Genomic DNA, 23181 nt, shown 5'->3' on the forward strand with positions numbered 1-23181 from the left:
TATAAAGCATCATAGCAAGGATTTTCTCTTTTGCACTCGGTAGCACTAAGGTATTTCACAACAATTTAGACTATACACAGGTGAAACAAATGGCTTTTCTCTGATTCTTCCTGTAATCAGAGAAATGATTATGTCTCCTGAGGTTGGATATCTGTAGATTAAGGAAAGGTTTACACATAGTATCCTTTCATCATCTTACTAACACATTTAAACTAAGAGACTTTGGGGAGAACTGGGAAATGCAGTAAGAACATGTTCTATTACATTTTGAGACATTAGGATACACATTCATTAGTGATGAATTTAAATTTCTAAAATTTAATTCCAAATGATGATGAATGAAATACTGCATTATCTGTCATTGAAGAATGCTTTTTAATGAAGACGATAGTTTTAATTTGCTTTTAATTGATATTCTCTTTTTCTTTGATCGTAAACTGCAGGTATACTAAATCACATGGTTTGCTTGTTGAACAAGCTTTACCCAAAGCTAAACTTAAAGAAATTGTGGCAGAATCTGATGTTATGCTCAAGTAAGTTTCTTGGGTGTTTTTTGCTGTTAATTGTCTACAGACTTATAATTGTCTTCAGGTGTGTGCTTTTATTAAAATAATCTGTAACTATATTGCATATAAAAACGTAGCCCTAATACACCACCTATCACAGAATAGGGTGAAGTAAGGAATTTAGAAAGACATATTAGATCTTGGTGTAGGGAGTAACAGCCTTATGAGATTTAAGTTCGTTCTTTCTTGCTTGCTTGCTTCCTTCCTTCCTTTCTTCCCCTCCTTCCTTCTTCCTTTCTCCTTTCTTTCCTTCCTTCCTTCCATAGGCTCCACACCCAGCGTGGAGCCCAACTCGGGGCTTGAACTCATGATTCTGAGATCAACACATGAGCTGAGATCTAGAGTCAGATGCTCAACTGAGTCACCCACACATCCGGAGATTCTCTACATTAAGGACATTTTAAGAGTAGGAGTCCTGGCTGGTTTAGTCAGTAGAGCCTGTGACTCTTGATCTCTCAGGGTCATTAGTTCAAGCTCCACGCTGGGTGTAAAGATTACTTAAATAAATAATACTTTTTAAAAAATTCAAGACTAACTTAGAAATTTATGAAACCAGGACCGTTTTGCAATTTTTTAAGAGAATACTTCTGAAAAGACATGAAATATAAAAGAAATGTTTATAAATCAAGTTGAAAAAAATTTTTTGCTCAAAGTTTATAAAGTTACATGAATCTACTTTCTGAATTCTCATACTTCCTTGAAAACTATCTCTAGGAAATGTGACTATGATTTAGCAAATAATAAAAATATTTGTGGTACATGAATGATAGGATAAAAATTTTTTAGGCTTCTTTCAATATGGTTTACCACTTCTAACAATTTTCAACTCCTTAGTTAAATATGATGATGCTATTTCTTTTTTTTTTTCTTTCTTTCTTTTTATTTATTTATTTTTATTTTGATGATGCTACATTTTAAGGTTGTTTGCCTCTAAGGAGGAAAGCATTAAATGTCAGAAAAAGTGTGAGGACAGCTAGTGAGTATTTCATTCCTTTGTAGGCAGCTTAACCTGTGCCCCAGGAAGAGCAAGAAGGCAAGAAACTTAGATTAATAAAATAAGAACATGACGGACAACTGTTACACCATGGGTAGGAGAGATGCCAGCATAAAGAGAATGCCCCTCACCTCCTCCCCCAGCCCTGTTTTCTAAGAGGAAGTAGTTGAGCAGGATGGCCAGCAGGAGGTGCTCCAGCTCACCCTAAAACCCTAAATGGGTTTTCCAGGCTGAGGTTTTTTAAAGATGTGGTTAACTATTTGCTGTTAAAGGGTATAGATTGTGAATTGTAGGCTTATATCCATATTTAATTTGAGACTAAAAGCATCTAATTTGTACTATTAGAATTTATTAAAAGGAAGGCAAAGAGTTAACTGTTGTTTGAAAAACTTGTATCAGTGTTGTCATAGTCATCAATAACCGTGCTCTTGGGCAGAATTCTGAAAAGGGAATATAAATGAGCCATGGAATTAGGTAGAAAGGTTTTGCTTTTTTCATTTCTAGGTGAAAAGGAGATATATCTTACTCTTTAACAATCACTTCCTACCTCCATCTTGCAGGGAAGGGTATGAGAATTTCTTTGATAAGCTCCAGGAATACGGTATCCCTGTGTTCATATTTTCGGCTGGTATTGGTGATATACTAGAGGAGGTAATCCATCAAGCTGGGGTTTATCACCCGAACATCACAGTAGTGTCCAACTTCATGGATTTTGATGACAATGTAAGTATAGGATATCATTCTAAATAATTATCTTTAAAATCTGAATATATTTTAATCATATAAATGCAGTTGTTTTTTATTTAACGTATATTCATTAAATTAGGTCACTCAAAAGGCCTACTATAGGACTCATCATCTCCCAGTGTTATATACATATCCATGTTCTAAAAATAATATACCTTTCTTAAACTCTTGTTTCCTAAGCTACAGACTAATATTAAAATTAGGCCAAGTTCTTTTAATGTGATTTAATGCAGCAACTCTGAAGACTCAATATCCAGAGGTGGGAAAAAAGAAGGAATTAGAACTATCACTATTTGAACAGTCTTCTAATCAAAACAATACATTGTGTGATATATAGAAAATGGGATCTCCAGTTAGGAAACTAATGAAAAGTAAAAATTGGATTTTCAGCTCATTGTGTGTGACATTTAAAGTAGTCTCTAGAAAGTCATCAACTTCTCAGAGCCCTTCTTGTCAACATGAATGTGAAAATAGAACAAATAGAATTTGCAGTTTGAAACCTATTGTTTCAAAAGATTTATATTTTTATAGGGAGTGCTGAAAGGATTTAAAGGTGAACTAATTCATGTATTTAACAAACATGATGGTGCCTTGAAGAACACAGAATATTTCAATCGACTAAAAGACAATAGCAACATCATTCTGCTGGGAGACTCCCAAGGGGACATAAGAATGGCAGATGGAGTAGCCAACGTTGAACACATCCTAAAAATTGGGTATCTAAATGATAGAGTAAGTATGTAGATGTGTTATTTAATTTTCTTGTAGAAAAATAAGGATGGAACTTAATGGGCAGTTGTTACTAAGCATGTGTGAGAAAGTAGTTAGAGACATTTTGATTGTTCTTAATCCGTTTACCTTGGTGTGGGTAAGGGGGTTGGGATGCACATGTGTGCCGTTTGTATTGGGGTGGCTTCACTGGCCTCTTCCCACTAAAAACCTCTAGCACTCCATAGTCTTGAGAGTCAGAAATGTCCCCCCTGTTGCCAGGTGTTCCTTGGATGGTCTCCCCAGTTGAGAACCACTGGACTAGAAAGAAATGACTTTGGGTATAAAGCCACCATGTGGGATAATTTCTATGTCCCTAAGCCTTCACAGTTTGAAAGAACTTTTTTATTTCACAGGTTTTATGAAAGTAGATTTAATTTGCTACACTTTGCCCAAAAGATTGAACCTAACAATGAGATTCATACTGAAACCATTTGCTTCTCCTTTCTGCATATCCATTTAATTTTTCTGTTGTTGATTAGGTGGACGAGCTTTTAGAAAAGTACATGGACTCTTATGACATTGTTCTAGTAAAAGACGAATCACTGGATGTAGCCAACTCTATCTTACAGAAGATTCTGTAAACAAGCATTCTTCAAGAAGACCTCACTCCTGTGGGTGCAATTGACGCAAGAACTGCTCACCTGTTCATCTTGCGGAAAGACTTCTATTTATAATGTGTTCTTGCTCTTGAAGTTTTTTTTCTCTCCATTACTGAGGTATTTTTGGACATAGTGAATCCATCAACTGGAAGCTCCTTTTTCCCCATCTCTCTCAACACACTCCTCAACTCTATTTTTTAACAGACTGAAAAAGAAAATCATAAAGCCAAAATTTGAAAAATAACTCGCTGCATTTCCAGAGTGAATTTTTTAGTGTAATGTTATGAGGTTTTTGAGGAAAATTTTTACTTTGGGAAAGTTTGTATAAGTTTAAAAAGAAGTTTTATGAAATGGTGAAATAATATACATGATTTTAAGTGTCGCCATTTTTGTAATTGGGGTGAATTATGCTGATGATATCACTGTCTCCTGAAATTGTGTTATGTTTGGCTATTCTGTTTTGTGGAAATCAGTATTTACCAGGAAATATTGGCACTCAGTGTTTGAAAAAACCTTGCTATCCACATGCCACTAATCATTACAGAATGTTCTATATTGAAGCACTGATAATACACATGAAGTGAAAAGCCTTTTTAAATGAACTGTCAAGACAATTATTCATTTATTCAACAAATATCTATTAAGCACCTGCCGTGTTTTTCCTGTGTGTGTGTGTGAGAAGGAAAGAGGGAGAGAGAAGTCCTACTGTCATTGTCCTAGTGTCTATCTAAATTGAATATTTTAAAACTTACACATTATAAGTTTAAGGATAAAAAGATAGTTGCAGAGGAAATTTCATCAGCCTTAGAGAAAATACTGGGGACTGGGAAAACAATTTCCCAGTAAAAGAGGATACTTTGTTGTAAGTCTAAGAGTTTCAGAAATAACCACAGGCAGGAAACAAAGTGTAACTGGGTCTCCTGTTAACTAAATCTGAGTACTGCTAAATTCCTTTCTGCAGTCTGACTTCCCATTCCAAATTTCTACTGCCCAATAATTGGTTTCCACAAGGTTTAGACTTGCCATTGTGATAAATGTGACCCTGATTCTAACCGTTTTTACTCCAAAGTCTACAAGCCACTAACTCCATAAAGCATCTGAGCTGTGATACAGAGCATGTTTTAGCTGGGTCTGGACATCCAGTATGGTCGGCAGTCTCTAGTCCAGTTTGATGTGGCAGGTAGGCAAGGTCTTGCAGTGAAAACCTTTTCCCTGGGGCAGCCCATCCTATCCTCTACCACTGCTCGTCTTTTTTTTATAACAAACAATGAAACAAAGTTTATAGTGGCCAAAAGTATCCTACTCCCTGCTTTAGTTGGGAATTTCTGATCTAATCGTAGCTTTTTATCCCATGTTGCTATTAGAGTTGGCCATTTTTTTTTTTAAGATTTTATTTACTTATTTGACAGACAGAGATCACAAGTAGGTGGAGAGGCAGGCAGAGAGAGAGGAAGGGAAGCAGGCTCCCTGCTGAGCAGAGAGCCTGATGTGGGGCTCGATCCCAGGACTCTGGGATCATGACCTGAGCCAAAGGCAGAGGCTTAACCCACTGAGCCACCCAGGCACCCCTAGAGTTGGCCATATTGACTGTTTTCCAAAGTAGCTCATAATAATTGTAATTATAAAAATTGTACAATTATAAAAATTATAATTTCTTCTACAAAGAAGCATGATGCATGGAGTAAATGTGAAGAATACTGAAGTTATGACCTCCATTCTAGTCATGACTCAGCCTGTACTAAGGCTATAGGTCAGGCACCTCCCTATAAAATGAGGGTCTGGAGGGCATGCAGCCTCTCTAGCCCCTTCCACCCACGCCCTAACTGGATTATCAAACCAAGGCCCCTGCCTCTTCTCCTATGTGCCTGTGACCCTATCACCGCTCACTGCCCGTTTCTACCAATACTTAAAATAATTGGTTCCCAAGTTCAGCTTTCAGAGTAGTTTAATATAGCCCTTAGGAAATCGGCTATAGAGTCAGACTGTCCGGATTTGAATCCTCTTTCTACCACTTAGTAGATGTGTGACCAGGACCCGTTAACGTGTGTTCCAGCTTGCATATCCATAAAGTGGAGGTAATGATACATCCTCTAGATATAGCACTGTGAGGGTGACATGTACTCCTCATCAACACCGATGTGTGCTTTTAATTTTTATATTTGCATTTAGAATAGCTTAGCACTAGTATTCAATACGGTTAGCTCTTACCCATCCACGAAGGCATAAGCAGTCTGGATGGATGGAGGGGACAGAAAGCTCTTTCATCTCCCTAGTGAACACTGGCAGTGTGTAGTAACTACCATGTTCTCTAAAGGGTCTAGCATTAGCTGTTTGGGGTTTTTTTGGGTTTTGTGGGTTTTTTTCTTCCAATTTTGAATTTTACTTCAAGAGGTAAAGCAGTTTTGGGTGTTGAGATGAACAATTTTTTTTTTAAAGATTTTATTTATTTATTTGTCAGAGAGAGAGAGAGCGCGCGCGCACAGAGAGAATGGTAGGCAGAGGCAGAGGGAGAAGCAGGCTCCCTGCCGAGCAAGGAGCCCAATGTGGGACTCGATCCCAGGACGCTGGGATCGTGACCTGAGCTGAAGGCAGCTGCTTAACCAACTGAGCTACCCAGGCGTCCGAGATGAACAATTTTAATGAAACTGAAAAACAAAATAACTGTCAGAGATACTAGTTTGTTCCAGAGTGATTTTGCAAGGACTCTACATTCCATGGTGTGTTTAACAGACACCAGAGTTGATTAAGTAGATTATTAAAGGTTTGAGTTTTTTTATTTTTATTTTTTTTTAATTTTTATTTTTTTAAAGATTTTATTTATTTATTTGACAGATAGAGATCACAAGGAGGCAGAGAGGCAGGCAGAGAGAAAGAGGGGGAAGCAGGCTCCTGCTGAGCAGAGAGCCCGATGTGGGGCTCAATCCCAGGACCCTGGAATCATGACCTGAGCCGAAGGCAGAGGCTTTAACCCACTGAGCCACCCAGGCACCCCAGGTTTGGGTTTTTTTTTAAAGATTTTATTTATTTATTTATCAGAGAGAGAGAGTGCACAAGCAGGGGGAACGGTAGGCAGAGGAAGAAGCAGGCTCCCTGCTGAGCAGGGAACCTGATGTGGGACTCGATCCCAGGACCCTGGAATAATGACCTGAGCTGAAGGCAGATGCTTAAGCAACTGAGGAACCCAGGCACCCTATTAAAGTTTTTTTTAACCAGACTTTAGGTTCAAGGTTTTCTCTTTAGTGTACCCAATGGAGCATTAGGAAGGAAAAGATACGTGGGATCTTGAATAACTAAACTTGAATAACCTAAAACTTGTCCAAGTTTCCCTCAAGATTGACCAGTTCTGCTGTGTTTTATGCTTACTCTGGTATTTCAGTACAGCTTTAGTAGATAAGATAAAATGTGCCCAAGGTGTAAGGGGCACAGGCATTCAAGTCAGTCAAACCTGGATCTGAGTCTTAGATTCTCTCCAAGTATTCTCTCCTTGGTTTCATCTCTAACATTGGGTATGAATTTGAGGTGAGGACTGAGTAAGTAAACAGTCACTTTTTCAACAAATACTGACATCCTTGCTGTGGGCTAGGTCCTGGAGAAACAGTAATTAACACATCCTACATGCTTCCTGCCCTTGTGTAGCCTACATCCTAGCAGATGAGTCAGAAATAAGATACTACGAAAAAAACAACACAAATATTTTAGAGAAGGTAGCTAGAGGAAGCTCTGAGGAGATACTATTTCAGCCAAAACCTGAAGGATAAGGAGCCAGCCATGTGAGGAATTGAGGGAGAAATATTCCAGGGAGAGGTAACAAGGTCCCGAGTAAGAAAATTTAAGGTGTTCAAAGAACTGCGAACTGGTGTAACAGTATTATGAGCAAAGGGAAGAACGGAATCATGAATCATGAACGGAATCAAGGTGAGGGTGTCAGATCACACAGGGCTTTGTAAATCATGCATTTGGTTTTACTGTCCCTGCAAAGGAGTGCCATGATCATGCAAAATGGACTGGTGGGGCAGATCTACCCCAGCAAATCAGTTAGGGGCTGCTACAGAAGTCTGCACTAGAAATTACAGTAGGACTCAGAGAGAAGTGGATCATTTCCAGTAGCTTAAGTTTAGAAATGATAAGACTTGCTTTTGGATTAAATGTGTGGAGTGAGAGAGGAGGAAGGGTCTTGAAGATGTCTGGTTTAATCAAGTGGGGACAGGTGAAGAAAAGAACAGCCTTGGGTGGAAGGTGTTGGGAAGGTTGTGGGGATGTACATTCTCTTTTGGACATGCAAAGTTTGAGGTGCCTGTGGGGTATACAAGGGAAGATATTAAATAGATTCAAGCCCAAAGGAGAAATTTTGGCTGGAACCATGCATTAAATATCTGTGTTTAAATGAGATCCAAATATGGCCAGTGTACGTTGGAAGGATTCCCTTGTTCAACATTAAGGACTAAGACCACACAGAATCAAACACTATTTTAATAAGCATGAAAGTTTTATATCTGCATCTAGCAATAAATAATTGGAATAAAAAATGCAGATCCCCCCAAGAAAGCCAAGGGAAAATGTCTTCAAAGAAAGCAAACTTGGGGCACCAGGGTGGCTCAGTTGGTTAAGTGTCTGACTCTTGGTTTTGGCTCAGGTTATGATCTCAGGGTCGTGAGATCAAGCCCCATGTCAGGCTCTGCGCTGGGCCCAGAGTCTGCCAGAGATTCTCTCTCCCACTCGTGCTCTCTCTCTAAAATAAATACATGCATATGTACGTAACATACGAAAAAGAGAGCAGCCTTGTTCCTAGACACCTAAGATGCTGAAGTGCAATGTATCAGCGCTTACATAGAGTTGCAGTCAGGTCAACTCTCCTGCCAAAATGAAATGTGTTCTGTCTTTTAAGTAATAATTTTGAAAGGTATTATAAATTCCTAAGTAATCAGAGATCAAAACTCACTGTAGGTTTTAACAAAATAGTGCAGATTGCTGATGCTTGCAAGGTAGCCTAGTGATGTTTCAAGCACACAGGACGCATGCATGCTAAAATGTCATATTCACAGAGATACTGTAATCTCCCCCTGGGCATCAACGACCTACTTCATGTTTAGGGCCCAAAGTTCAAAATCTGCATAAGTCATAAGTTAGGTGGTCCCAATCTAGAGCCTGTGAACAGCTTTCTATCAAGAGATCCAAGCTGCTCAAGCAGCAACCCAGAAATTGAGTGTAAAATATGACTAAGGAAAGTGCTCTGTGGCATCTCTACCCTGTATTTGGCTCCCTAATGAGTACTCACAGTCATGCCGGCAGAGCTGTAACCCATAATCATAACACAAATGTAAATGCATATTGCAGCAGCATTATAAAGTGAGGCCATCTGAGCAGCTGGTCCTCCCAGAGACTAAAGCCCCTGACACACTCACAGATAACTGAATGCCCTCCTTAGCAACAGGGAAGAATAAAAGTGCCCAGGGAGCCTCCAACAAGCCAAGGATCTAGAATGATGTATATTATACATTATTATTTATATGTAGCATTAAAAAAAATTAAGCTGAAGTCACAGAAACATAGTACAAATGTGGTTACTGGGGGATGGGAGAAATAGAAATTGGTAAAAGGGTACAAACTTTCAGCTGTAAGGTAAGTAAGTTCTGAGGATTTAATATGTAACATGGTGACCTATACTGTATAGTTTTTAAAATTTGCTAAGAGAGTAAAACTTAGATGGTCACACACACACACACACACACACAGTGAGGTGCTAGGTCGAGGAGAGATCTTTTCCAAGTAAAGGGTATACGTATATCAAATTGTAACATACACTTTTAAGTATCTTACAATTTTATTTGTTCATTATACCTCCACAAGGCTCGAGAAGAAAAAAAAAAACAAAAAAAACCCAAAAAACCAGAACAGGCAGCAGGCTGGAGACCCAAGAAGAGCCAGCATTTCAATCTGAGCCTGAAGGTCAGAGAAGACCAAAGTTCTAGCTCAGCCATTGGGCAGGCAATTTAAAAACAAAAACAAGCTAAGGGTTCCCTCTGTTCTTGAAGCTCTGAGGCCCACAGACCTTAATTTCCCCAGAGAAACATGTCTTTTATTCAGCAAACTTCTCTCCAACACCCAAAAAAACAGCCAGTGAAGAAATTCAATCAGAACCAACTAAAAATCAGAAGCAGAGAATAAACACCAGGTTTTTATCTTCATGAAGATGCGTAAGGATTGTGAGGTGTTACAGGTTAAATGCATTCCAAAGGGCAATTCAGCAAGATTATTAGGCTATCTAGTACACTGAAGGAATTCTGTTAAACAGAATTATCTGGAGTGACTGTGTGCTCTATAGAAGACAGGTCGAGGAATGTAAGTTACCATGACAGCAGCAGCCGGGAAGCCACGGCATGCATCTGCCTTCCAAAAGCAAAGAGTCCCCGAAGTTGTTTCTGCAGAATAAACAGTAACATCTGCTTTTAAAAACATATATTTTTCTCTGTATGTGCCAATCATTCGCCCATTTGCTCCCACTCCAACCCCTGTAGTCATTCTCCATCTTTCTCTGTGCCCCCAAAAAGCTGACCTCTAAGACTACCAGCCCCTAGCCTCCTCTTCCTTTGGCCTTTGGGTTGGGTTCAGCTAGTGGGAACCAGGGACAGGACAGAAAAGGGGGTGTCTCTGCCCTCCTCTGCTGTAGTACCAGCTACAGTTCTGGGCATGGCTGTGGCTCCTCTTCACCTTTCAGACCTGGGGGGTAGAACAGCTTCCTGTTGGTGCTCCCCAACCACTGTCATGTTACCTTGACATCCTTACTAGGTCTCTGAGCCCTGTCCCCACTCCTGTAGAGTTCTTTATGCAGCTTCTCTTCAGAAGTCCCATGTGAGGGTGTGTTTCCTACCAGGATGCTGACTGACACACCCCGTATACTCTGCCTCATACTCCTTCAAATGCAGAGGCAGTCCTCGAGTATTTAAGGGGATTGTCAATGGATAATTGAGGTGTATTCTCATGAGATCCTCTCAGCCTCCAAATAAAACTCCACAAAACCTGATGTTATAATTTGATTTTTTTGTATACGAAATGAGTTTTCCAACATTTATTCCATTGAATGAGTGCACAGCATTTTCATGAACTATCTCAGGGCTACATCAGTACAAAACAGTTTAAATTAGTAATATAAAGCAGTTTCAAAAGGAAAATCATTGGTTACTTCAGGGTGGATGCCGTCACCACTTGGGAACAGATGACATAAGGCAGCTAGGTGGTTACTGCATAACATGGGCACAGGCTGGCAGGTAACCGTGTCCTTGTTTCCCTACACAGAGAGAGGTCCCTGGGCTTTTGGGCGCCTCCCTCTCCAGGACACGAATGAGTGGAAATAGGTCACCTTATTTATCTCTTGGGGTGACATTTCCATCTTGGTCACAGTGAGAGACTCTGGAGCATGGCTGAGCCACCAGCCCTGTGCATATCTATCTGATAGAAAGATTCAGGGAGGACAGAGCAATGGGAGTACGAAAGGGTGAAGCAGATAATCTTGCATAGCAAACACAGAATCAATTCTCTATTCGTGGTCCAGGATGCCTTTTGTTTGGTCCACTGATTTTCTTCTTAACTTCCAAGTTAACCCAGCCAATTGGAAGACCACAACAGGTAGGGCCTGATTAACTATAAAAGCACATGTGTACAAGGTGTGTGTGTGTGTGTGTGTGTGTGTGTGTGTAGCAGGAAGTGGAAGCTGGGCATTACCAGAGCCTGTACAGGCTTTCGGGGAATACTACTGGGACATGGCCTTCATCTTTCTGCTCATCTGGAGAACACTTAAAACACCAGCTGGTTAAAGAAAAAAAATATGAATCCTCTTCATGTGGATATCCTGGACACTTTCTCTTCTGTTCCCACCAAGATGATTGTAACTTCTGTATGACACTATTTTCCTTCAGGAACAAAACTACCCGGAAGGCTCACAAAACAATGGCTGACAGGGCAGCCGTTTCAATATTCTACACAGCCTCTGCTGAGGCACCTCACTTCAACTTTGTTTCGTATCACTGGCCTGTGGCCTAAAATTCTCACCATGTGCATCGACCCATCCCTGACATGCCCCAAGTACTGTGTGACCATCTACTGCTTATGGACAACCCCCTTCTGAGAGACCCTCACGCCTCACTTCACGTTCTGCCATGACGGGGGCTTGGTGTCACACAAGTGGCCCGAGTCAGGTTTAGAGTTCATCATGTTTGGCTTCCTGGTCTTTGAGTTTAAATTCTTCCGCCATGACCTTCCCATCTCCATTCCGGTCCTGGTTGGTGAACATATTCTTCACGATCATCTCAGCATCAAAACCAGGAGCAAGTTTCCCTTTGCCAGATGCCACCTGGGCATGAATGTACTCTGAGAACTGGAGAGAGAGGGAACAAGACAGATCATGAGATATGGCAGCCAAGCCTGGGCCTGAACAGAAACTGAACAGAGCATCCCAAGCAATGGGGCTGGAATTGGAGTCTGAGCTCACAAAATGGACACAATTTTATGAGCTACACAAACTGTTTGGTTTTTTTCCCCCCCTCCAGATGCAGGTTAAAAATCCCTCATTAATGACTCCAGGAGCCCCTAGGTTCCAGGCAGCCAACACACAGCAGCAATTGGAGCTATCCTGTCTTCCCTAATCAACACTTAGTTCTCCACCAAAGGCTGATCCCCTAACCACCCTAGCCTCTGAGAGCACTGCTGCCTGCGATCCTCCATACAATAAAAGCATTAGCTGCTGCGTGCTGAGCCCCATCCAAGATCCTAGAGAGACATCAACTTAAAAAAAAAAAAAAAAATCCTCCCCTTATAATTCTAGCATATCCTAGTAGGAAAGACACAATTAAAAAGGAACATTTCAGGGGGGCTGGGGGGCTCAGTGGGTTAAAGCCTCTGCCTTCGGCTCAGGTCATGGTCTCAGGGTTCTGGGACTGAGCCCCACATTGGGCTCTCTGCTCAGCAGGGAGCCTGCTTCCTCCTCCCTCTCTCTGCCTGCTTGTGATCTCTGTCAAATAAATTTAAAAAAAATTTTTTAAAAAGGAACATTTAAGAAATAAGTAAATTAGTGCGCCTGGGTGGCTCAGTCATTAAGCGTCTACCTTCGGCTCAGGTCGTGATCCCAGCATCCTGGGATCGAGTGCCACATAGGGCTGGCTCCCTGCTCAGCAGGAGGCCTGCTTCTTCCTCTCCCACTCCCCCGGCTTGTATTCCCTCTCTCATTCTCTCCCTCTCTTGTCAAATAAATCTTAAAAAAAAAAAAAAAAAAAAAAAAAGTAATCACATATTAGGTTAGAGAGTGAAATACTCTAGAAAACTGAAGAGTAAAGCCAAGCAAGGAAGATCAAGAATATAGGTAGGGGAGGAGGTTCATGTCCTGATCCAGCAGTCAGGGTAAAACCCTAGTGAAAAAGGGAGACCTGTGCAAAGGCTTGAAGGAAGGGAGGGAAACAGCCAAACGGTTATCCAGGGAAGTGTCTTCCAAGATGACAGGCAGCTGCTGCAAAGGCCCAAAGTGGGTGCATGCCTGGTGGTGGTGGAGAGAAGCAGCTGGAGAGGAAGGTACAGTGAGCAGGTCATGGAGAACCTTTGTGGGCCTTTACAGGCCACTATGAGGATTTTGGAAAAGACGGCTTCCGCAGGGTTCTGAGACAAAGCAAGCCATGATCCAATTTAAGTTTTAGAAGGATGGCTCTGGCTGCTGTGAGGGGTAGAGGTGAAAGCATGAAGACTTTCATAGAGATCCAAACCACAGACAGCGGGCACTGGACCACGGTGCTACAGAGTGGAAATGATGAGAAGTGGTCAGGCTCTGGATAAATTTTCAAGATAGAGCTAGAATGATTTCCTGCTGGATTTGTTAGAGCCTGTGTGAGAAAGAGGAGTCGAAGATTACTGAGTGCTCTTGCTTGAGCGAGTGGAAGGACAGAGTTGGTTTTGGAGGAGATGAGGATGGCTTTGGGTGAAGCAAGTCCATGGGAGGGAGGTGGCAGGGGTTCAGAAAGTGAAAATGTCAGGTGGGTAGTTAGATGTAGGAATCTGAAGTAAAGAGAGACCGAACCGGAGCTATAGGTTTGGAAGTCATGGGGCTTTGGATGGCAAAGCCATGGCTCTGCTTGAGATCACTCAGGAAGTGACGTTAAGGTGGAGAAGAGAACAAGCTTAGGACTCAGGCTGGGGCACTCCAATATGAAGAGATCAGGGGGAAAACTACTGAGAAGAACTTAACCATGAGGGAGAAGCAACACCAAGAAAGTATGGTCTGGAAGCCCGGGAAAGAAGGCACCCTGCAAAGCTTTGTCCAAGTATGACGAGAATGAAAAGTGACCACTGGTTGCAGCAACATGACAGGCACCAGTGACCTTACCAAGACCAGGTTCAGTGACATGGAGGGAAAAATGTCTGACAGGAGTGGGCTTAAGAGAGTTTTGACATTTTTGCTGTGAAGGGAGCAAGGAAATAAAAGAAATGGAAAGATGCACCAAGAGAAGGGGGAAAAGAGCATGTTTTTGTGCTAACGTGAACCACCCAGTAGCCGGGACCACGTGACTGATGTCAGAGAGAAAGTGGAGACTGGAGCCCTGTCCTCGAATGAGCAGTTACACAATGGGCAGAGTAGTGGAATTCAGCAAGGTGTGACAGGACAGACCCCTCTACTGCCCAGCTCTACGAAGGGGCATTTGCTACAGAAGAAACCACCCAGCACCTAGATGATCAAGACAGGAATATGAATCCTGGCTCAAACTCGCTTAGCTGTGTGACCCTGGGCAAGTCATTTACCTTCTCTGTGCACAGCTGCTTCTTCTGAAATGGGGATGATGATTACACAGCTGCCACAAGAGCCAGGCAAGATAATATATGTGAAAAAGTCTTAGCATAACACAGTATACAGTGAGCACCCAGGAACTGAGAACTGAATTGTGAGCCCTGCAATCAATCCCCATCACCTCTCAGGGGCTCAGTTTCTTCAGAGGAACTGTGAGCTTCAACTTAGAGCGTGTGTTAGAAGTGCTTGGCACATGAGTGTGTGCAGGTTACCATCAACACAAGAAATAAGCGCAAGTGTCCTCCTCACCCTGAGAAGGCTTCCCATTCAGAATGGATGCCCTGCCCCGGTAAGTCTCCCTGGGCTCCTTGAGTCCCGCTTTCCTTCAAAGGTCAGTTACCTCTTCGAGGAGGACTTCTCCATTACCATCCTTGTCGATTTCTTCAAAGAGGTTGGGTGACACCTCACCATTCCATATGAACATGTACCCCTCAGGCAGACCGGCCACAAGCTCCAGCAGCTCAATGTCAAACACCAAGACAGCGCTGCCGGGCACTTCTCCATCTGACACACCAACAGGGGAGGAGACAGTGTTAGCACCACGAGACAGCAAGCATGCCCAGCTCAACCTCCCTCCCCCACCCAGGGTTCCAGCTGCCTCATGGACTGCAAGCAATTCTTGTTAGAGCAAGAAAGTTCAACACTAGCAAGAAGTTTTTTCCAAACTGTACAGGTTTTTTCCAAACTGTAGGTAGTGACCATTAGCGGGTCATGAAATCCATTTACAGGATGGTGATCAGCATTTTTTTTATTAAAAAATGAAATATATAAGGTATTATCATGATATTAATTATTATCCTAGAAAGGATAGGTATGGTTTTATGAAACATGAGTTTCAATTTTACTATATAAAACTAAATGTGTATGTATAAAGTGCATGTTTATGTGTGATATAAATGGGAAGACAAAATGTATTTCTTATTCTTTAAGAAGTCTTTACTTCTTTACTTATTTCTTTTATTTTATTTTATTTATTTATTTTTTTTACTTATTTCTTTTAGAAGAAGACAGAAGGGGTGCATGTGTGCACACACAGGGGGAGGGGCAGAAGGAGAGGAAGAGACTCTCAAGCAGACATCCCACTGAGTGCAGAGCCCAAACTGGGGCTCGATCCTACAACTCATTAGATCATGATCCAAGCAGAAACCAGTTGTCATATGCTTAACCGACTGAGCCACACATGTACCCTCATGAAATGTATTTCTTACTGTAGGTCTTGGTGAAAAAAGTTTGAAAGCCATTAGTAGAGACTACAATTATAGAACTTCTGAATAAATCCCATAGCAGAACTTTAAGAATAATACAGTATTCCTTAAAGTCCTAATCTAAGATATGACTATAACTACAAATTTGTGAACAGCACATACATTATGAGTCCAAAAGAAATTACATAAGCATGTGAATATATATGTATATATATAGTATGTCTTATTTGAAATTATTATAACTATTTATATATCTCATGGTCTTATAAGGTATACATTTTTTGAAGTGTTTCTTCTTGATTTGGGGGGGACTAGCAGGCAGTTGGGGTTTTTCGGTCTTTTTCTTTTTTAAAGGAAGCTCTACACCCAACATGGGGCTCAAACTCAGGACCCTGAGATCAAGAGTCACACGCTCTGTGGACCGAGCAAGCCAGACATCCCAACAGGCAGTATTTTTACAATTATTTAAAAATTGTGAAAAAGAGAAAATCAATCCAAAGTGTTATCTCTTTTAAAAGTTCCCATCTCTACTTCCCCACTCCAGAGAGTAGGAGCATAAAACACTGAAGAAGGTGAGTCCCCAAATCCCCTATGTGTAAGACTCATTTTGGCCCAAATCATGAAGTACACCATACCAGCTGTGAGGGCAAGGTAAAGCCAGTATTTCCAGAACCTGAAACTCATCTCTTCCAAAAGGAAATCTTCATAGATAGCTTACAAGTTCAGCAGAAGTGAAAAGTGAAGTCCTGTAGCATTCCACTGTCCCAGGAACCTGTTCCAGAAGGAAGCCTCAGCTTCACTTAAGACAAATCACCTGTAAAGCTCCTTCAGACATTTCCCACACATGGCTTTGAACACCCAAGGCTTTTTTCACAAAAACTCCTGCTTTCTTAAGGAGGTGTGGGGCATTAACAAGACATTAACACTGAATTCACAGGACTCTTTAAACAAAGATGCTAAATTTAAGTATTAACTCATGATATTAATTATTATATTATCACATGTTATAGTATTAATATTATATTTTATCTACAATAAATATATTTTAATTATATATAATATATAATATTATGATTATATATTATAATATTAATTAATGATATTAATTATAAACCCAGAGGTTCTTTGGGGGTTTTTTAAGTTTCTTTTTTTTAAGATTTTAAGTACTCTTTACAGCCACTGTGGGGCTTGAACTCACAACCCCAAGATCAAGAGCTGTATATCCGTCAGTAGAGCCAGCCAGGCAGCCCTGATTCTTTGGGTTTTAAATGGAAGAAGCATATTGTGGTTCTAAATATGGCACCCCCCGAAGCACAACATTCAGGCTGTGTACATGCCCCAGACATCCCATAATGCTGTTGCTTACTCACCCACGCCTGCCTCCCCATAGCCCAGGTGGGGTGGAATGATCACTGTCCGTTTCTCTCCAACGCACATCTCTCTGAGACCCATATCCATTCCCAACACAACTTGTCCAGATCCCAAAACAATATTATACGTCTTGCCTAAATTCCACCTGAAAAATGAAACAGAAGAACCCCTGGTTAGGTCATCAACCCACTGGTAGTTGAAAGCATTTTCGTGAGAGCACATCTACATCTCTTCTGTGATCTTTCTGCCAAAGATACAAAACCGCTGTCTAATCGGGAGAAAACAGCAGACAAGCCCAAATTAAGAAACTACAAAAATAATGCAAAATTCTGCAAAACAATGAAAATGTGATCTTCAAAAGCGTCAAGAAAATCAAGGGAAGTCCAAGGAGCCATTCCAGAGCACTGGAGCATATTGAATGGGATCCTTTTGCTGTAAAAGACCTTATGGGAACAACTGGCAAAACTTAAGTGGGGTCTGAGGATTAAAAGATAGTAACATACCAGTGTTAGCTTTCTGGTTATAAAGTATGTGTTAGATTATGCAGGAGAATGTCCACATTTGTAGGAAATATGCACTAAAGTACTCAGGGGTGATGGGATGTCATGGTGGCAACCCACTTCTCAATGATTCCAGGAAAAAAGAAGTCCTTTGGACTGCTCTTAGAACTCTTCTCTATACTTTAATCAATATCCCAGTAAGGAATTTTCATGAGAATTTGAAAAACACATAATAGACTCTGGGTTTTGGATTTAGCAAGACCTGTGTTTAAATCTTGCTTCTGCCACTTAACGAGACCCTGAGAAATAAAATCCTCCCATTTCCCCATCTAGAAACTGGAGATAGTAACAGCCATCTCACAGGGGTAGTCTCAGTAGTAAATAATATTCTCTGCTGGCACCAAGAAGAAAAGTGTAAAGAGCTCAGTAAGTGTACGGCCTTTAGTGTGTGGAGCACTTATGTCTGTAATAGTTTTTGATTTTAGAAAAATAACTGGAAGTTTAACCTCAGCCATGGTTTAAATTATCCTTGATGTCCACAGTCGCTATGAAACCCACATAAATAATCACCTCAATCACTATTGAAAATAAATCTCTTTCCAAACATATGGCACTACTACTTTCTACCACTTCCTAAAGATAAACAATGGGGCTATTCTTCAGTAGCAACGAAGAAAAGCCTCCCCAGTATCTGGGAGTCCCCTTGATGCCCGGTACCAGGTGGTGACAGGAGGAAGGCACAGCCCCTTTGGGTTCACACCCCTTTCTCAAGCTCCCCAGCCTCCCCTGGGGGCAGGGCTACCACCACCCTCCCATCTCAATCTGGTTCCCACGGCCAGGCTGGTTGTCAGGCACCCACCAAATGCAAACAGGGTTTGCATTGGTCCTACCTGGGACAAAGTCAAAACAAAGCCAACTCTGGCACAGGACGCCTTGGCCCACGGCCTGTGGGAGGGAGCAGGTCGCCCTCTGTCCCGCCTCCCACACAATTCCTCCTTTGTCAGCAGCACAGAGACAGACACCCTCACACTGCCTTTCTCCAGGGACCCCTGGCGACTTCCCACAGGACTACTCTGTTTCAAAGTCTTACAGAATATTCAAAAAACTCATTTAATTGTCAAATAACAAAGGTTTATTCTTCCTCTCTGAGGCCAATTTAAACACACACTGAGAAAATCCTCCAAGCGAACATTCTGCTTTCATGTGTCACCTCTGAATGCCCCAGGGATTCTTCTCCCTCAGATCAACCTTTTATTTATTTATTTATTTATTTATTTATTTATTTATTTATTTATTTATTGGCCAGTTCTTCTCTGACATTCTCCTCATTCCTCTGTGCATTCCCAGCTTCCCATCCACTGCAAGCTTCCTGTTTCCCACTTGCCGGCCGCCCTCTCTGGGCTCTTTGCCCACATTTCCCTCCACCCTCTCAGCGGCCAGCGTCTCTCAGCGCTGAGCAAAAGCACCCACAGCAGCACCTGCCTCCTTGTTTACGAGCCCGCGGACAGCTTGGGGGTAGGAGCTGGTCTCCCCTCCCTCCCCCACACACAGGAGGCACACACCCACCATACATCCCATTTTCCCATCATCTTGCAGCTTACACCCGGAACAGATCACGGGGATGCCGGATGTTACTCTTCAGTGAGGATTTACACGGAACGCAAATGACTCTCATGGTCTAGAATGGAGTCTGGTGAGAGGAAGGAACATCACATGGCTCCCGGATACTCTGTAGGAATGTTGTGAATCCACCAAACATTAGAAGGCAGGAAGGCCGATTCTCCCCACCCTACACGAGAAGCATATCCTGAACCCACTGAGCGGGAATTCCTTTGTTCATTTTCCACCCCCACTTCCCCTCACCCCTGCCCTGGAGCAGGAACACCAGACAAGAACATGAACATTAGCAAGAGCAGTGACTGCAAACCACTGACCTCACAGACGATTCTAACCTTGTGGACCATTCTCACATGCATAAGCTTGCTTGACCCCCCAAGCAACAAGCCATGCTTCTTCTCCACTGCCCGCCAAAGGCTTCTAATATGAACGCAAGGAGGTTGGTTGTAAAGGGGGTCCTTGTAAACCTGAGCCCCGGAAGCTAGTACGTATTTCATTGATTCTATAATGCACATATGTTCACATTTTAACATCCCTGTAATTGCGATACACTTTATCATCAACAGCATATTAACTTTTACTTTCTCTGAGATACATAAAACACGATACTTCTAATAATCAACACATTTTAGATCAGATGAAAAACACTAAATGTATTAATACACAGGATCTCGAAGCACCAAAGAGAATATTATCAAGAACGTGTCCCTAGGGCTCTGTCTCCATGTCTGGCTCTTGCCAGCCACCCAAAATGTCACCTGAAGCTAGAAGGCAGAGGGGCAGGTGGGAGAGAGAGAGGCCCTCCTCATGCAGCATTAATGCAGCAACTCATATTTATATGAAGCCCTTCTTTCTCCCTAGCCCAAACTTAGGAATCTAAGTCAGGCTCAGTTTGAAAATGGACGTACTAAAATAAAAATATAAAGGAAGGCTGAAAATGTTTCTTTCTCAGAGAACATAATATTTTACTAACTTACAACTACATCTGAAGATTCAGAAACATAAGAAGCAAAACTTTTTACCAAAATTGGCCAATGATACTCGTTTATACTGTTGATTCCTATTAATAAAATTTCAGATTCACTTCGATCAATTAACATTTATAAAATGCTCCCTGTGTGCTATACTCTGCGCTAGGTGTAAGGAACAAAAATATGAATAAACGTGTTGGGTTTCTCTAAGATATTCAGACAGCAACAGAGATGGAAACAATAATAAATAACTAAAAACAAATAACTATGTTTTGCTAATAAAAATAATAACTTAAAACATTATGAGACACAGAAATGGGAGCAGCTGGTTCTTCCTAGGAATTAAGGAAAGACTTTGCAAAAAGGGAGGACATTTTAGCCAAGGCCGAAGTTGGCCAAAAGGAAGGGTTTAAGCAGTGCACATCTTGCACCACTGCACCTGGCAGCCCTATGAGGCAAAAGATGGGCCCTAACGGAAGATGAGATCAGTCAAGCAGAATGGAGCTGACAAGTAGAGCCTAATGCACCAGACTGTAGAGTTTGTAATGTAGTTGTGGGTTAATTTTTAAGGACGGCCGTTATAAAATGACATCTGTTTTTTTCAGAAAGACAATTTCACAGGAGCAAAGTGGTATTATGTGTAGGGAACTTTTAGAATAATGCACCTGAGCAGTGAAGAAGCATGGAGAGAAAGGCCCTCAACCAGTATCTGACAAAAAGAAAAGGAGAATCTTGGGAACCTACAGCTGTTATCCTCCAGGCTTACTCCCCTACCGTCCCCAGTGGCCCTTACGTGGAATCCAGCAGAGTCCCATCCAGAAGTGAGGCATTGTAGTGATACTTGAGGTAATCCCCCTTCTTACTCAGCACGGAGCAGTCAGGAGGCTTATAGTGGGAGGTGATGCTGATGGAGTCAGAAGGGTTGTGGAAGTCAATCACATGGATGTCAAACACCAGCACGGCCGAACCAGGGATATTCCCTAAAGGTCAGACACAGGAAATGAATGAGTGAGTCCTTGAAGCAGCAGCACATGTGCCTCCCCAGTGTCACCAGGGATTGTCCCCACAGACCTTCAGTGAGAAATACAGGGACCTAGACAGGAAAACCTAGAGAACAGTGGGAGACTGAAGCTAGAAGGGCCATTAGAAGTATCCTAACCCTCCTGGGCAAACTGAGGCACAGAGTTGCCCAGGATCACACAGCCAGTTAAGAACACAGTTTGGACTACAATTCAAGAGGATGAGCTACTGCCCAGGGGATCGCTGAGCCTGAAAGATGTATACTGAGTTCATCACAGACAAGGAAATTAACTCAGCCAAATTTAGGCTCACCTGGCTCCTACAGAAGTAAGACGGGAGACGAGAAAATCTAAAACTTTGTAATAGTGTTACTTAGGGGGCGGCTGTAGAGGGAAAGTTCACTCCAGTCCCCCACTGCTGTGCAAGAGAAACTAAGCTAACAGAAACATCACATGGGAGAAACTCCCAGCCAAAACTGGCCTATACACACCCCTTATGATATAGTATACCTAACAGTTCACGAAGTACTTTACAACACATCCCAACTCTTCTACACAAAATTATTAGTATAGTTTTCTTTTCCATCATCTCCACTTTTGAAAACATTACCTCACATCTGAATAATGTTTTACAGTTTACGGAAGTATTTTTCACATACACTCTCTCATTTTTTAAAAGATTTTAATTTTAAGTAATCTCCACACCCAACAAGGGGCTTGAACTCACAATCACAAGACCAAGAGTTGCAATTTGTACCGACAGAACCAGCCAGCACCCTACACTCTCTCATTAAATCCCTGCAGTCACCTTGTCGGGGATTACTGTAAACCCAGGATTAGCAGATGCTCCATGAATTTAAGGACAGCTCAGGGGGCTGGCGAGGGGCAGGGGAACTCGTTAAACATATGCATCAGCTGTTTGACGTGCCCCCAGATCATTTCAGAAAAGTTTAAATGTAAAACTTTGTAATAGTGTTACTTAGGGGGCGGCTGGGTGGCTTGGTCAGTTAAGGATCTGACTCTTGGTTTTAGCTCAGATCATGACTTCATGGGTCATGGAATCAAGCCCTGCTTAGGGATCGCCACTCAGTGGGGAGTCTGCTTGAGATTCTCTCTCTGCCACTCCTGCGTGATTCTCTCTCCAAAATAAATAAATAAATCTTTTTAAAAAATTATCGTTCTTAGAATCAAGGATGTATAATACTTCCATTAACATTTTACAGATAAAAAGTCAACTCAGGGGCGCCTGGGTGGCTCAGTGGATTAAAGCCTCTGCTTTCGGCCCAGGTCATGGTCTCAGGGTCCTGGGATCGAGCCCCGCATCGGGCTCTCAGCTCGGCGGGAAGCCTGCTTTCTCCCTCTCTCTCTGCCTGCCTCTCTGCCTACTTGTGATCTCTGTCTGTCAAATAAATAAATAAAATCTTAAAAAAAAAAAAAAAAAAGCCAACTCAAATAGACTTTGTTCAAGAAAACAGCACGGCTATAGAAAGAATTCAGATAAAGATGTGTGAACACTAGTAGTACCTACCTCCCATCCCTGCCACACATAATTTTCTGTGTCCATTTCTTGGTTCCTCTAACACACACACACACACACACACACACACACACACACAGCGGATGTTTATTAAGTACTAAGAACACTTCTAAGTGCTTTCTGTGTACTTATTTATTTAGTTCTCATGATAATCCTATATTCCCAATCTAAGAGTGCTTAAAAGGTAATCTGGAAGTTGGGGGATACAAAACAAAGAAGCAATATTTCCACAACCCCTTGGACAGAATCCACTCTTCCCTTCAGGGCTGCAGACACAATCAAGCATCCTAACTTCAGAGCAGACCCTGTGGAACAGAGTAGACAGCAGAGAGGCCCAGAGCTTTCCAGAAGGCCTACTCCCTCCCTTCTACCAGTCCTGCAGGGAAAAATGGCCTCCACAAAATGAAATGCCAAGAATGGAGCTGCAGAACCCCATGGAGAGCCCAGCATTTTATTCCTTCC

The 23181-nt window shown here is 41.9% G+C and overlaps 3 protein-coding genes across 7 annotated transcripts in view; 2 read left to right on the forward strand and 1 right to left on the reverse strand.

Moving 5' to 3' along the window:
* Positions 1–4324, forward strand: part of NT5C3A (5'-nucleotidase, cytosolic IIIA) — a 51015-nt gene extending 46691 nt beyond the window's left edge. For all 4 annotated transcript variants that reach the window (XM_032306009.1, XM_032306011.1, XM_032306012.1 and 1 more), the window contains 4 exons: positions 444–533; positions 2121–2283; positions 2839–3039; positions 3558–4324. In XM_032306009.1, the coding sequence (XP_032161900.1) occupies positions 444–533; positions 2121–2283; positions 2839–3039; positions 3558–3659 (556 nt within the window). In that variant the 3' untranslated portion in view covers positions 3660–4324. The remainder of the gene's footprint in view (positions 1–443; positions 534–2120; positions 2284–2838; positions 3040–3557) is intronic.
* Positions 1–23181, forward strand: part of LOC116569631 (retinitis pigmentosa 9 protein) — a 177383-nt gene that overhangs the window by 104623 nt on the left and 49579 nt on the right. The gene's annotated exons all lie outside the window — the stretch shown is intronic.
* FKBP9 (FKBP prolyl isomerase 9) overlaps positions 10729–23181 on the reverse strand; it is a 39048-nt gene continuing 26595 nt past the window's right edge. The window contains exons 7-10 of one of the 2 annotated variants that reach the window (XM_032306008.1): positions 20957–21143; positions 17075–17220; positions 14840–15003; positions 10729–12048 (exon numbers count right to left, since the gene is read on the reverse strand). In XM_032306008.1, the coding sequence (XP_032161899.1) occupies positions 11872–12048; positions 14840–15003; positions 17075–17220; positions 20957–21143 (674 nt within the window). In that variant the 3' untranslated portion in view covers positions 10729–11871. Of the gene's footprint in view, positions 12049–14839; positions 15004–16339; positions 16477–17074; positions 17221–20956; positions 21144–23181 lie in introns of those variants that run through there. The other variant, XR_004277109.1, reaches the window with a different exon arrangement.

This window comes from Mustela erminea, chromosome 11 (genome assembly GCF_009829155.1).
Source record: "Mustela erminea isolate mMusErm1 chromosome 11, mMusErm1.Pri, whole genome shotgun sequence".
In the NCBI taxonomy this organism is placed as follows: Eukaryota; Metazoa; Chordata; class Mammalia; order Carnivora; family Mustelidae; genus Mustela; species Mustela erminea.